Consider the following 15,907-nt stretch of genomic DNA (forward strand, 5'->3'; position numbering starts at 1 on the left):
GCATAGAGACCATCAAGTGGCTCCACCTGGCGCCGATGGTACTTAACCTGAACCGTTAAGTACTTTATATATCCCGAAACAATTTGGACGAAAAATTAGACAGACAATAACACAATTGCATTTGTTCATTCTTTCTTAATTCAACTTTTAACTTCAGAAAGTGACAAGTCAAAGGAAATGTACATTTGACGACTTTTACTGGTAAAATTCAAGGAAAACATTTTTGTTTGTAGTTTAAGGAAATTGGAATGAATTTAAGAAGTTTGAATAGTCAACTCATTTATGATCTAAAGATGTTTAGGCGCCACACGCGGAGCCCACGTGACATCATGACCACGTGCAGAAGCGCCATCTACCCATTACTTCTTGTACTGCACGAGCATTTATGTGATAAATGTAAACATCATCCGTTGTGTCTTGAGAGTTTTAACCTTGAAGATTGACAACAAATATCCATTAAGTGATGCCCGTGCGCTAAAATTAGTTGAAATAGCAGTGAAAAATTAAATTGGTTGATTCTAATTGGCGCATGATAACATCTTTCATGCCATCGTTGCTAAACATCTCTAGCCAGGAGTTTTGTTTCGTTAGATTGTGAATGAATCTGTAACCACGAGGCATTACGTGGCATTAACCAGACGACGCAGTGTCGGCCCGCCGTGCCGGTATCTGTGGCCACCATCTATAGGATCCTAACTCAGCAATCCTTCAACATGCAACACGGAATACCGGGGATGTAGCCTGGTAACCGCTCTCTACTGGCCGGATACTAGGGGTGTTTTTTTACCGTCTCCAGTCCTACTGAGCATAGGCCTGTCTTACAATCTAATATCTTCCCATTCGGCCCTTCTTTCTGACAACCTTTTTCTGACGGCCCTTCTTTTTCTTTCTTTCTTTCTTTCTTTCTTTCTTTCTTTCTTTCTTTCTTTCTTTCTTTCTTTCTTTCTTTCTTTCTTTCTTTCTTTCTCAGACTTTCTTTCTCAGACTTTCTTTCCATTCAGTCTTCCTTTCTGACTGCCTGTCTTTCTAGCCGACCTTTCTGACTACTACTACCATCTTCGCAGGCGAAGTCATTGAAACCGATCCCGTCAAAACCTCGGCGTGCGCTAAATAAGCCTGGGCGGGCCGGCAACACTCCCAGCACCGTATAGAGACCGGGGAGCTTACGATGGTCTGGCTACTAGGCTAACGTAGATGCATTGATACCATGTATATCTTACTGTCGTGATCTGAATGGAGCCAGGACTACATTTGACGATACACGGGAAAAGACACAATCTTGTGATAGATCAAACGCTTGGCTTTATAACGTAACGTCAATCGGTAATACATGTAACATACGTGGATGTGGCATTTCTGCGATGTATGACGATGTACGTAAGATGTTTTGATATCCTATAAACCAGAGAAGATTTGAAAGGAGATGGATATCAGAGACAACCCTATTTACATCGGGTTTCATATTCAAACCAGTATTATATTCGCTACTACGGTACCTTCTGAGACTGACAAAGAGAGAGAGAGGGAGAGAGAGAGAGACAGAGATACAGAGAGAGAGAGAGATACAGAGAGACAGAGAGAGAGAGACAGAGAGAGACAGAGAGAGTGGAGAGAGACAGAGAGAGCGAGACGGAGAGAGAGGTATATACGAGAGAATCACCCAGATTTCTGAAAAGACATGTCAGTTTTATCTTTTCATTACTACAAAGTTAAACCGATTTTCTTCAGTACTTTCTTAAGTGATGTCGTCACTTCTGCCCATTACACATAGCTCAGGGCAAAGGCCAAACGATTAGCAGCACACACAGACAGCTGGCACACGGCCGAATTAATGGAATCCCATGCGATTTCAGGGCAGCAAAACTGGAAATATTAGGCATTCTTGATGATATTGACACCTACTGCTTCACATTAGCACATTTCAATCAGTATTTCAACCTTCGGGTATTTCAAACTGCAGAAACAAGCCCCAAGATGAGTCATTTATTTTCTGGATGGTACCCAAAATCAGCCAAGGGCCCTTCCAGTAACGATTTTCCGTCCGAATTTGGGTATTTTTACTCCATGACGGTTAATATACATTTGGATAGCGTGGTTTCAACTCAGTGTGTAGATAAGTGATTAGAATATTGGCTTTGAAAATTCAGGTTTCCAACTCCTAAAACTGCGATGGATGCCTTTAAACCTCGAAGCGTCGATCCTAAATGGCTCTGTATCGACCCAAGATTCTTACCCTGGATTATCAAGCTCTTATTTGTTTCGTCCAGTTTAATTTCACGATATCAGACGATTTCTTCTTATCCAGGGCGATACGTCAAGTATTATCTACGATACAACCTTCCTAATGTACAGATACTGGTCACACTCTATACGTCTTCTTTTTGTGGCTGTAGAGGCGGAAAATTCGCTATAGTGGTGTGTTAACACACTGGGTTATATACTATACTTGAGTGTCCACAGAAACCCATCGGCCTCCGCTGAAAAAAATCTGGATCTTGAACCTAAGATCCTAGCGAAATCAAACGGATTTGCAGTAAGGCCACACCGATTTAATTTTATGGATGACATCCTCTGACGACCCCCAAATTAGTGCGCGCGGGCGAATAAAAAAAATGCTACTAAACCACAGGAATAGAAAGCTGGTATTTTGAATTTGCGGCAGCATTTTAATTTTAGCGACGTATATGACAAGCCGGCACATGCTGGCTTTTTGCGGAATTTATGAATCGGCACTGTACTGAGTTCTTGAGTCATGCAGCTTCGGTAGCCCACCTGTTTTTTTTTCACATTTTCTTATTTTCCTTTGAAATTGAGTTTGGTTTTCTACATTGGTATCGTTTTCCAATATTCTTTTGCAATCTACGGCATGTATTTGGTCATTCTGCAGCTGCTTTGTACAATTTACAATATGGTGGAAAACTTTTTCTTTGGGAAAACCGACGGAAATTCATGCACGCGTGGATGTCATCCACATAATCAAATCAACATGGCCTGAGATATGAGATAGAAATACATTACCTATGAGTTTCCAGGGACCGGCTGATATTGGAGAAACTGTTGTGGGCCGGGGGGAGATGAATACACCGCCGCCTCCGCGGGAAAAATTTATGTTGTATTTATGCCGAAGCATTTGGTGATATGAGGAAAGGTCGAGTGCGGGTCGTCCGAACGACAATTTGTATTCCCGTCTGGGGAGCGGATGCCCTTTTCTGAATAAAGTTGATTTAGATGACAGTTTGGGCGGATTTTCTATCAGCGTCTTCGTTTTCAAAACGGCGAGATATCAGTTTGAAAATTCAGACTACAAAGTTTTGTGGACAGTAAAGTTTTAACGTCAACACTAGGCCGCATGAGGGATATGGTGTGGTGATAGGGTTGGTAGAATATATTTTTCCCAAAGCTACACAACATGCTTTATTAATTTCTGAATAAAGTTGATTTAGATGGCAGTTTGGGCGGATTTTATATCAGCGTCTTCGTTTTCAAAACGGCGAGATATCAGTTTGAATATTCAGACTACAGAGTTTTTGTCGACAGTAAAGTTTTACGTCAACACTGGGCCGCATGTGGGATATGGTGTGATCTCTGTGGTGATAGGTTCGGTAGAATATATTTTCCCCAAAGCCACACAACATGCTGTTTTGATAATGGAAAGTTTGTTGCAAGTTCCTGCCTGTAGGCTAATTGCAAGTACATGTAACATGAAAATAAAAGATGGACAACAGGATGGAGAACAATTAAGTATGCAACTACTCTAACTACTAAACACTAAATTCTAACTTATTGTGCTCGACTTCTTTTAATAAAAGATACCACAGAGATCCATGGGTGTCATAGAAGCAGGATATTATTTTGTCCTCATCTCATGCAAATAAATAAAAAAGACGCCAATTTATATTACATTGTACCAATAAGTCCTGAAAGAATGCAGCAAACAATGTTAACTTTGAGGACGCCAACTTCAAAGCAACGTGATCTGTCACGGTTTTTGTATTCCGAACCGAGTAAAATATTTGTAGCATTCAATACTGACTCTCATAACATGTTGCGAATGTCAGTAGTAAGATATATTGATGTGATATGCTTGGATGGTCACGTTTTCCCTTGAGATAGATTTATGTGGATGGCGTGTCAACTGTCAACAGGTCTATAAGGTTTGCCCCAGCATTCTTGGTCGACATTTGCTTTGAGTTCAAGGCTATTCTTCGTTGTCCTGTCCTTAAACTGGGGTCTTCCCAGTCACGGGGCCTTTCTGCAATCAAACCCTATTCCGTACGCGTCAGTTGAACGGGAGAGCCAGCGGGCACTGTATTTTCAGCATGACTACCCGGCAAAGGGTCCTTGAAATGAACCAATGAGCTATGAGATGTAATGACGGACAAGGATCAACGGGTAACGCACCAGTAAGGCCTGCGTCGATTGGTCAGTACTAGTTAATCAATTTTTGCAAGCTAAAAATACACGCACACCAGTTAGCTCCCAAACACCTAAGGGTGTTCCCGATCATTAGCACGGCTTTGCAGAGAAACGGATCGTTAGTAAAATCAGAAGTCTATAACGGAGATATTTTCATCATACGGACCATCTCGTGAAGATGCTAAGTAAGGATTACCGCCCTTAAGGAACCACCGTCTTCAATCAGATGTCTGGAACCTTAATCCTCGTCGTTAAAGATGCATGGAGACGACGTTATCACACACGCCACAACGTTAAATAAAAATTTCAGCCTAGCGTGAGACATCGTTGTCATAGGGTTGGGTGGTGATGGTTCGATAGTGTAGTGAGGTACAAGTCCACGCTATAACCTCTGGGACTGCCTAACGATTCTCTCACTCGAGTTGCAAAAGTTGTCTGGAAAACTAGAAAGGTAACATTTGCAAAGCAAATGCATAATCTTTCCCTTCGAATATGGTCTATTCTGTTAATTTTTACTCAAACACAATCAAATATTAGGTGTCACCGGAGTCTAAATCCCTCCTACTATAAAATTGCAACATTATGTAATCCAATACTAGTTACCATGGTGACAGACGTCTGGTTCAGGTCATTGACCTTATTTGCTTGGAACGGAAGAAGAAGAAACAGAGCAAAACCAATATGTTTTAATTCGGTAAACATAATTAAACCGTATGGCCTTATTTACGTTAATGTTGAATACAGGGGATGCTATGGTCACATTGCCAAACTAGGGCCCGGCCGGGCTGTTTGCAAAATAATCAATTCATATCAACAATATGCACATATAGTACTCCTGATTATTTTTACCACCTTTTTTGTGCGTTTTGTTGACTTTTACATTATACTTTTCGTAAACTATCCGGCCGGGCCCCGGGTTGGAACTTGTAACCTTAGCGCCAGCAAAGAAACTTTATGATAAAGTTTCCAACGGGAAGTATTTCTTGCGTTGCGAATGTTTTCTTATTTTTTTTATTTACTTTATATTGACCACAAAACAATGATCATAAGAGCCACTCAAATGTTTTGAGTTATTGTACTAGACAGTGAGGTCAGATGTTTGTTGGACTTGTTTCTTTGACTTGAAAAGTTTATGGTTATACCCATTTGAGAAATATATAATCACGTGGTAGCCTGTTCCATAGTGATGTTATTCCACGAAAGAAGCTTTCAGCGTGGAACTTCCTCCTAAGTTCTTGCCTCTAGATTTATAGAACACGACAACTGAGCTCTATCGGAAACAGAAAAGGACTGTATGTCACTGCCAACAGAATGACAGACGCTGACAATTTCATGAGTTAATGAAAGACTTATCCTATGATGTAGTAACGTCTGCCCGCCGTTTGGGAACGTCATGGTAAAGATCCGATAACATGTCGTGATCAATCTTGTCTCCTATCGCGTGGACGTCGACTGTCGTTACTGGTGACTTTGGTTGCAGGATGCCTGGAGCGGATTCTTGTGACATCTTTACTCATAATCGATCTTCGTCCACAAAAAGATAGGCTCGCTGCTGTATAGCTACAAATAGATCTTGAAGGTAGATCTTGGGATAACTCCAGATTCAGAATTCGAACGGGCCCGGCGCCCAGATCAAACTCCTTTTCTAGTGGGGTCGTGTGACGTAGCGGCAGAGTGCTCGACTCGGAACGAAGAGGTCCCGGGTTCGAGTCCGTCAAAGCTTACGGAAACTGAGTAAAGAGACTATTGTTACACAACCAAGTGTTTTATTCACAGCCGATGTTTCAGTGACCGTCTGTCACCTTCCTCAGGGCAATTCTGACTGCTTCACATTGTACTGCAGCACAGGTGTCGCTGCTATAGGTGCGTTCCCAAACGTCTCTTCACTCACTAACTTACCAACCTGATGAGTGGGGTCGTGTGGCGTAGCGGCAGAGTGCTCGACGGAACCAAGAGTCCCGGGTTCGAGTCCTGAAATGCTATCGATCTGTGGGAAAGGCACTTTACACGACTTTTCTCACTTCGCTCAGGTGAAAAATGAGTATTGTATTGTCCCCTGTGTTGGTGGCGGCATTAATATAAGTTGAAAAAACTTGAGCATGCCGTCACCACGTCTTGTGATTACATGTTGGTTGGAATATATATAAAGTTATTTTATTACTGATAAGGCTGTCCTACATCCCTGAAGGCTGTTGGCTCTACGACGAGTTACGACAAATGTGATCGCGTCGAAACTTGATACATTGACTATATTGATATTATGCGTGTATCCAACTTTATGACTTCGCTAACGCACCACATTAAGAACACGTATTGATGTAATCCCGACTATAAGTCACCCTGCTTTCAATATTGTACGCTTCGTTTGACCATGATTGATTGATATTTCGGGTTGCTTATTGCTTCAAAATGCAATTATCACAGGGATAATACCTCGATATATGTGTGGTGATATAGTGCGACTTTTTTTATTCCAACATTTCATGACTAGACATGGTGACGGCACACTCAAGTTATATCAACTTATTTTATGCCGCCACCAACGCAGAGGACGAATACAGGACAAGACAATACTCATTTTCACCTGAGTTAAGCGAGGAAAGTCGTGTAAAGTGCCTTTCCCAAGATCGGTGGCATATCAGGACTCGAACCCGGGACCTCTTGGTTCCGAGTCGAGCACGCTGCCGCTACGCCACACGACCCCACCAAGTTACTGAAAGACAGCCTCCGTGAATAGTTTCATCAGGTTGGTAAGTCACTGCGTAAAGAGACTCTTTTTACACAACCAAGTCTTTTATTCAGCAGACATTTCGGTAACCGTCTGTCACCTTGCTGAGGGCAATTATGACTATTTATATATATTCTTGATATGAATTGTTAATTTTTCGTTTGGAAATATGACCTAAGCATAAAGCATCGTCTCCTTTTAAATTTTGCCTCCAACGTACTTCCTAACGGTAGGTAGTTGATTCCAGTCAGGCAGAAACGTATTTTTGACGCAAGCGTCTGACATAAACAACACGCCATTGCACATGGTTTGTTGGGCCGTTACACAGAATATCAGCGCCAATATCTGGTGTACTGAAACATACAGTGACAAGACGTGGTGCAACACACTCAAGTTACACTTATATTCATGTCGCCACCAGACAATACGTAATACAAGCAAGCAAAGCCCAAATTTTCATACAGAAGTTGAATACAACAATCAATCAATAAACTAGGTGAAACACATACATAAACACCGACAGGATCGATCAAGACACTACAAAAACCATTTGATTCCAGCAAAAATGTCTGCACATGCAGCAGTATTTGAGTATTGTACATTGTTGACAGCAAAGAAGAACCTCTTAAAGGTAAATGTACCAGAATATCATCTGAAAGATCATCCAAGTCAGTAATAAAGCCAATCAGTGTTTCAAGTTGCCAAAAAAGGTACTAAGTATTTCGTTGTTGAGTGCAGTTAGGGCCAATATCTGGTGTAGAGGGTCTGTATAGCGACACTCCTACTCGCCCAACTTGTGATGTTCCATCCGTCAAACTCACCATTTTAAAAGATCAGAGGTCGCGGAGTACCCGGCCAAATTGATGACGCAGCCGGGGGTTATATAGACCGGAACGTCAACAGCTCATCTACGGTTGACTTCTGTACCCTTGGGCTGCAGACTTATTGGTACTGAACTTCCCTTTTTCTGGGTTTCAAAAGCAAACGGCTTATCGACCGTCTTCAACTCTACATCCATCAGCCACAGATACACACTTAAGCCCCTCCACAGGTCTTTGAAGCTCGCTATTTTGACAAGTTCTCCACAAACGCTTGAAGTAGAGAGGGCTGGTTGTACCAGTCGAGTCACGTAGGAGGATTACATCTGAGGGAGGCGTGACGCTTGGAAACGTTATCTCGACTAGAGGTAGATAGTGATGCTCTCTTTGTAATGAAAGTCTTAGACTTTAAGTACTCCATTACGATGACGCCATGGCCGGCGGTTAAACTATCGCTGTCCACCCACCGTTGTGAATTTCACGGTGAACATGAAATGTGATTGAAGTTGACTTCTTCAATGCAGTGGCAAAAGGTTAACCATCGTTGGCTATTGATATTTCTTTCTTTATATTACCATAGGATTAAAAGTCTTTTCAGTGGAACGTAGATTTATCGATGGTGTACTACATGTTGGTGCTCATTCGACTTGCGATCGTAAGTTGAGGGCATTCTTGGGATAGTTGTGAAACTGTCGTAAGAGATTCTGCTGTCGTGTTACGGAGATCCTTGTCTTACACCCTTGTCGTCCGTTTTTTTAAATTTTTTGAAGTACATAAAAGAAAATACCAGCCCGCGATGGCAACGTACTCAAGTTAATTAGACGTATGTAATCTCCGCCATCGAACAAAAAAAGTCAACAAAGATATAATACTACAGAAATATAACACAGAAATGTACACAAACAAACAATACAAAGCAGACATATTGGGGACAAATTTGATGTAACTAAATGCGCTGTCCCACCCCCCGTTCCCGTGGTATTTCAAGAAGGTCTCAAGTGGAATATGCTAAATGTTGTAAATCAGGAGGGTTCGAAACGGTTACTCTGGCCGTTGTCACAGCCTGCGACATCAAAATCGTACCACGACTTAGGAAGAATGCGACAATGTCAATGTGAGGCTTGCCTTCTATACTTTCGGTGAGAAAAAGTCGCAGCATATAAGCAGCTTTGCACCGTGTTTCCACAAACATGGCCTCGGCTCTTCACACCACAGCCTTTTCTATTGTCAGTTGAGTTGATACGTAAATCTAGCCTTGCCACGCTATGATCAAACTGCTGTCAGCCAGCCGCCCTCTTGCCTGCCCCCGTCAGGGAGACCTGATAACATTACCTGTCATCTCAGGGGGACCCTATTCATCTCTCTCTAAGTCCCTACAGTCACCAAAAGGTAAACCGTCTTCTGCAGTCTCTAACCTTATCTCTACTCTGCGCCCCCGTACAAAAGCGTCCGTCGTTCTACCCCACGTCCTTTGTGACAAGACTTCATCTTGACGTAACAATCTCCAGAAGCGACAGTCTATCTAACGTGAAACATGGCCCGGTGTCAAGCTTAACGCTTGTGGTACAATATTGCTGTCTTCTACACAATGGTGGGTCTCCTGATACCGGGTATTACACCCGGAGGCAAATCATAGCGTGAAGACACATTCAGGGAAGCAATTTTCTGAGATGGATCGCAAGACAAGCCCGCAGCAACTGCCTGTACACAGCTTTACGGCATGGCTGATTTAATATACATATCGCGTTCACACTCAAGTTTTTGTAGTATATATGAATAGTCTTTTAAGATTAATAAATAGATAAATAATTAAGATATTTTAAGGTTGAACCTTCTTACAGAAGAAAACTTACTCAAGAAAAGCAAAACAAAAGAATACAGACTAGTTATCATACAGAAATATGGAGTGAATTCACATTAGGGCCCAACAACCTTCTTGGTGGGACGGGGGACGACATCGACTTCCTCAACCTTTGACCCATTGCTGACGTCACGCGTGCATGACGTCACGGGTCTTGGGCGATTGGGTCTGCTCCCTCAAAAGAACTGAGTGATTTCTTGGGAAATAAATGTCGTTGAGTCCACGTTTTTCTTGAGTTTCAAAATAGTTTTTCCATAACAATTTCATAAGTTTGCCCTTGAAGCATCCGTTCCTCCATATATCTTTTAATATCAATTTCCACTTTTATACGTTTATCGACCAGATGGTGTCATTGTGTTTGACTATGATAAAAATATAAGATTCCACGACATAAAATAAATTCTTTTACGAGGACTTCTACTTTTTAGTCACTTATAACTATTTAAACCAGGTCGTAATTTGTTATGATTTGGGGGTCAGTTGAGGGCAGTGGCTTTACGACTATAAGGTCGGTAGGGTAGGTCCCACGTGTGCACGCTGTATTGATATATCGGCGTTGAAACGTACTGTTTCCAGATATTCATGAATGTATTGAAACCTGAACTTTCCTATTGAATTGCTATATGAAACACCAGGAAACTTACAGTGCTGCAAAGAAGCATTCCGTGATAAATACAATATTCCTAGATTTCTAAGAGATCAATAGAGATGAAAATCCTAATAATTTCAATCTGATTTGTTATCCCGTAAATTACTTTAATGTGATAACGGAAAATGATGTCGGAATTAAGGAGGTCCTCCGATCGTTAAGCAATCAGGCAGGTAATTGTGACAGCTGAGAACATTTTCCCGTTAGGATTTAATTAGATAAATGCTAACAGTTTGAAAATAACGGATTCGAAAGTTAAATCACAACCGCCACAACGAGACCCAACTGGATGTATGTACCTTAGAGCAATACAGTCTATATTCTTCCATAGCTGCCAATTCATTTTACGACGGAAACCTAAATAATTGTACGTCATATTTCATCATCCCAGGAAGTTTTAATGCTATAGCGGGCAGTTCTTCCTATGACATGTGCCCTTTATCTATCCCGGCTATTAATTATATCACTTTTCTGTGATCGATCCGGTGGAGTAAGTCAGACTAATGAGGGACAAACTAGCGTCCAGGGAGCCGACATGATGAGCTGGCCCTGCCCCGGAGGCAGAGGGATCACAACCTGAGACCAATTACCTCAAACATGAGATAGTTACGGCCAATTCTGCGTCAGCTGGGAGACTTTTCAACTAGTTGTTTCTCCGAGAAGAAATGAGTTGGTGTCCGTGTCGTTTCGAATTCAGCGCACGCCATATTTTGAGTGGGACGCGTACCCACTGCACACCAGATAGCCATCGGCATGCAATCAACTACCAACAATTCCTATAAATATATCATATTCAACCTACCCATGCACAATAAGACTCGCAAAATATTTTACACTTGAAATGGTTGTCGGACGATTTTCAAAACAGTTTTAACGATTATCAAACTCGCCGGAATTTTCGACAGAATTAGTCTTCTTCAGCTATCTGATCTATGACGCAATCACCGAGGACACGTGACTTTTATGCACGTGTGACGTCAGCAACGGGTCAAAGGTTGTTGGAAGTCTATATCGCCACCCGTCCCGGTTGAACGAAGTGGGGCATTCGGTCTGAATTCGAAATAAGTCATTTGTGCTCGGTAGAATTATATATACTTTATGTGCATTACCGGCAGGGGGTATAGTTTAGTTGCCGAATGGTTAACCCTATATCTGATTGCTGTTGAAGATCAACATATGAAATCGAAAAAACAACAACAACAGGATTCACACTGGGTCTCTCCAGTCGTCGAGAGCGCGCCCATCGTAGCGGACTGAATCGATCTAACATGCGGGAGAGTCCAGATAAATCACCCGGGCGCTCCTCGTTGGCCTCTGGGCGATGTCGGAATTCCTGAGATGGTATTTTCATCCACCGATGCCGGTCCCGGTAGCGAGGGGGCTAAGCTGGGCGTGACGGCGGTTGGATGACCTGTAGCTGGCTGACGACAGCGCGATCTTTCTGAGGGGTGTAGACTGGCGTGTGTCACGGTGTGGACGGCAACGTGAGGAGAGCAGCGCTAAAGATCACGGAGTTCACCAACCAGATAACAGCGCGCCAAACAACTTCAACTAAGCTGAACGTGACGGTGGTTGGCTGACCTGTAACTGGTACAGCACGGTGGAATTTTTACACCGGTTGTAGACGGTTCAGACGTACAAAGGGTAAAAGGCTTTACACGGATATTGACATTTAAAAATCAGGGAGCTCAAATTTCTTCGCCTTGATCAAAACCTTGTAATGTGACATTGAAAAAAAAACTCTACGTATTCACCTGCAAAGGGCGTTAGGCTCTCTTGATTTGTGGTGGTGTCTACACGTTTCTCCTTTCAAACAAGAAAACTCTTTTAAGGCTTCGGTGGTTAGGATGGAATTGAATCAGTGCAAAAGCTCTGACCTTTTGAAGCGTGAACGTACACTGCGCGCCCAGAATACACGATATCTAATTCTATCCTTGATATCCAATGTAATTGTAAGCTGCAGGAGGATTATTTCGTATTCTGACTAAATGGTCCGTCCGCGCGCACAGCCATTTCCAGTGTACAAATGAGGTAAGGCAGTTCGGTAATTGGAAAACGGCAGCGATTATTTGGTCGGTGAAGACTCGCTTCATCAGTACGCTGTCTCTCTCTCCCCATTGCTCATTTTCCAATGGTCTCAGCTGGGCAGACCTATGAGGGCGATTCTTTACGATCTAATTCGTCCGGTAGATAGTCATAATGCGGGCCTGGTCTGTTATGGTTCTGTACCGGGTGGAAATAGGGCGGGCAACTGGGCGGAACATTCTCGCATCATTATGCAGCCGTTATTTCCACTTAAATGGACGTTGTTGATAGTTTTTTCTCCCATTCTCTCGGCCAGACGAAGATTAGATTCGCTGATGGATGTAGTTTGAGCAGGCAAATGCGACGACATTGTCGACCTTTCGGACCCAGTATTGAGTCAGCCCAGCTTATATGTTAGACGTACGTACATAAACCAGTGGCTACACTAATTTGCGCCTGCCAATGGGAGAATGGGAGTCCGTTTTGCTCAGTACATATCCACAATTCTCCGACAAAAACCCATAGAAACAACGACCAAGGAACTCAGATTGATTCGTCATAATCAAGATCTTGTAACGTAATGTTGTAAAGAGAATACTCAAAGTATTTACCTTCAAATGCCTTCAGGCTACATTGATTTTTAATGATGAAACAAATTTCTTCTTCTTTCAAACAAGAAAACTCCTTCAATGGCTCGGTGGTTCGGATGGAATGGAACCAGTGCAAAACCTAAACTTTTGAAATGTATCTCGTGTTAGCCACAAAAAGGCAGCAGAATCTTCAGCTAGTTTCTGAAATGTATTTCAGACTTAAAGAACGTTTCGTGCTTGGTTGCAGCGGTTTTTCAATGACAGGCCTGCGAGTGGTATTGTCAGGACGATCGCTGTTTTTTCGGGCGAATCATTGACTTTACGCACTGTAGAAACAGAACCGATCCGTTATTCTTACCCATTATTGAGGGAATAACTCAGTGTCATCATGAAATTTTATCTGTGTTGGTATTAATCATAGTAAAACGTTAAACTTTATTCCAACACACAGGTTAAACAGAGATCAAATTTTCAGCGACCACTGTCTCCTTCATCAGGATAATTAAAGACCAATCACTTCACAACGTAATCTCGCGAGAGTTACGGTAACTCAGTGTCATTATCCCGGCGAAATTTCCTGCATTTCCGTAATTTCTCTCCTTTTTAGGTGCATACAAACTCCTAAACCAGCGTCACCCATAACAATACTTCCGTCTCGGAAGTAAAAAAACATGATGACAGACAATAAAACAACAAGACAGGCACATATCGCATTTATTCTTACTTTGGACAAATACATCAATGCTCCGAAACAGCACGTGACCAAGAAGCAGCCAGCGACACTTTTTTGTTGTTTACTGCTAGACAAGGCGGGAAGACTTTATGGTAGTACTGTCCACTAGCTCTGTCTTATTGTTACCGTCCGCTTCTAACGAGGTAGCGTCCTGAAATTCCATCATCTTGATCATCTCCTGCACGTCCGAGACTTTTAACCTGACCTTGTCTTGAGTATGGGAGCCGGGTTTGCCTTTAGACTTCCTTTCCTTGCGGTGGTAGCAGACAGCGAAGACGACGACGTTGACGAAGAGTAAAGAAGTCCCCACGGCGATGACCACGCTCAGTTCTGAGGAGTACCCGCGGTTTCTGTCCCGCCGGTCCACGCTGGACCACTTGGGAGTCCACATGTCAAAACCGACTTTGGGTCTCTGTAAAGACGGGTCCGAGGTTGGCGCTTGGGTTGTGGGGTAGCAGGTAACGGGACTGTTTCTTTGATCACCCATAGCGCGAGTCGGGATGACCCCGTTACCCACTAAGATGGCCCTCCCGATGTCCAAACTTGCACACAACTCGTTCAGAGAGCGGGTAGGATACGCACTCCCGTGCCCGACCACCTGAGGAGGCTTCAACAGCTTGGGAACGAGCTCCTTCCAGAAGGCTACCCTCTGGGAACGATACCCGCTGGGGACTCTGGGTCGCATGCCGAAGTACATGTAGCTGTCTCCCTCCTGGCCGATGATCTCGCTGTTGTACGGCTTCCACAGCACGTCCTCGTAACGGTTCGGTCTGAGGTGGAGGAACGTCGTCTCCTGCTTCCGGGGCTCATTCGGACTTCTGTGTTATGAACAAGTAAACAGACCAAAACAGAAACAATTGATTAGCCTTGAAATATTTAGAAGACAATACCGCTTTTGAAGAAGATTTTTACACAAGCTCTAAAAGCAACATACTTAATAAAAGCGAACTTTAAATAAAACGTTATTGTTGTTCTAGAAGGCTTACTCTGTTCTAAAAGACTTACCCTGTTCTAAAAGACTTATACCCTGTTCTAAAAGGTTCACCCTGTTCTAAAAGGCTCACCCTGTTCTAAAAGACTTACCCTCTTCTAAAAGGCTTATCCTATTTAAAAGACTTACCCTGTTCTAAACGACTTACCCTGTTCCAAAAGGCTTACCCTGTTCTAAAAGGCTTACACTGTTCTAAAAGGTTCACCCTGTTCTAAAAGGCTCACCCTGTTCTAAAAGACTTACCCTCTTCTAAAAGGCTTATCCTATTTAAAAGACTTATCCTGTTCTAAAAGACTTACCCTGTTCTAAAAGACTTACCCTGTTCTAAAAGACTTACCCTGTTCTAAAAGACTTACCCTGTATAAAAGAGTTACCCTGTTCTAAAAGGCTTACCCTGTACCAAAAGACTTACCCTGTTCTAAAAGACTTACCCTGTATAAAAAACTTACCCTGTTTTTAGCAAAGTTGGTCCAGTAGGTCATAATGGCGGTGCTCAACATGGACTCCAGTTTCGTGAAGGTCATGTTTTTAAACATCGTGTCTGAGATGAGAGGGGCGCCGAAGACGAAGGGAATCTCCTCCCCGTGCGCGGCCTCTACCCACTCCGGCGTGGGACTGCTGGTGGGCCGGTAGTTGAAGGTGTAGAAGAAGGTGCCTGATCTGGTGTTGCCCGTGGAGTGCAGGTTGGCCGTCTGGATGGCCGGCACGCCCGTCTGTTGTTCCGTAAACATCCGCAAGAGGCCACTGCGCCGGGTCTTGTTGGTGTCCTCGCCCCAGTTGGTGTAGATGAAGGCCACGGCGTCGGTGATTTCCGCCTCCCGGTTCGGAAACAGCTGGTTGACGAAGTCTCCGATGAGAAGTCTGAAGCCGTCCGACGACACGCCGTCCTCTATGCTGCGTAGGTCGCTGATGTACATGTAACCTTCCGACTCCGTCACTCCCAGAAGGGCGTCATACGACCAGAACTGACCACCGCCTGTATATCGAAGCAGAAGATATGTCCATGTGTGTTGTAAACTCATACAAGTGTAAAATATGAAGAAAGTTAAACTGTTCTCCAACTCAACAACGAAATTAACTCACCAGAAATTTTGAC

General features: G+C 43.1%; 1 protein-coding gene across 1 annotated transcript; it reads right to left on the minus strand.

The window, feature by feature from the left end:
• Positions 1-13,887: 13,887 nt before the first annotated feature.
• Positions 13,888-15,728, minus strand: LOC109464446 (neuroligin-4, Y-linked-like). Its single transcript, XM_019761429.1, has 3 exons — positions 15,261-15,728; positions 14,960-14,979; positions 13,888-14,638 (listed from the first exon to the last, which is right to left on the minus strand). The coding sequence occupies exons 1-3, from the start codon at positions 15,726-15,728 to the stop codon at positions 13,888-13,890; spliced, it is 1,239 nt and encodes a 412-aa protein (XP_019616988.1).
• Positions 15,729-15,907: the final 179 nt, after the last annotated feature.

This window comes from Branchiostoma belcheri, unplaced genomic scaffold, assembly GCF_001625305.1.
Source record: "Branchiostoma belcheri isolate BF01 breed outbred unplaced genomic scaffold, Haploidv18h27 scaffold139, whole genome shotgun sequence".
Classification (NCBI taxonomy): Eukaryota; Metazoa; Chordata; class Leptocardii; order Amphioxiformes; family Branchiostomatidae; genus Branchiostoma; species Branchiostoma belcheri.

Coding starts and splice junctions, on each gene's coding strand:
- LOC109464446 (XM_019761429.1), bottom strand. CDS start 15,728: ATGTACATCAGCGACCTACGCAGCATAGAGGACGGCGTGTCGTCGGAC. Junction 14,980..15,260: donor CCAACTTTGCTAAAAACAGG/GTAAGTTTTTTA, acceptor CTTTTAGAACAG/GGTAAGCCTTTTGGAACAGG. Junction 14,639..14,959: donor GGTAAGCCTTTTGGAACAGG/GTAAGTCGTTTA, acceptor TTCATAACACAG/AAGTCCGAATGAGCCCCGGA.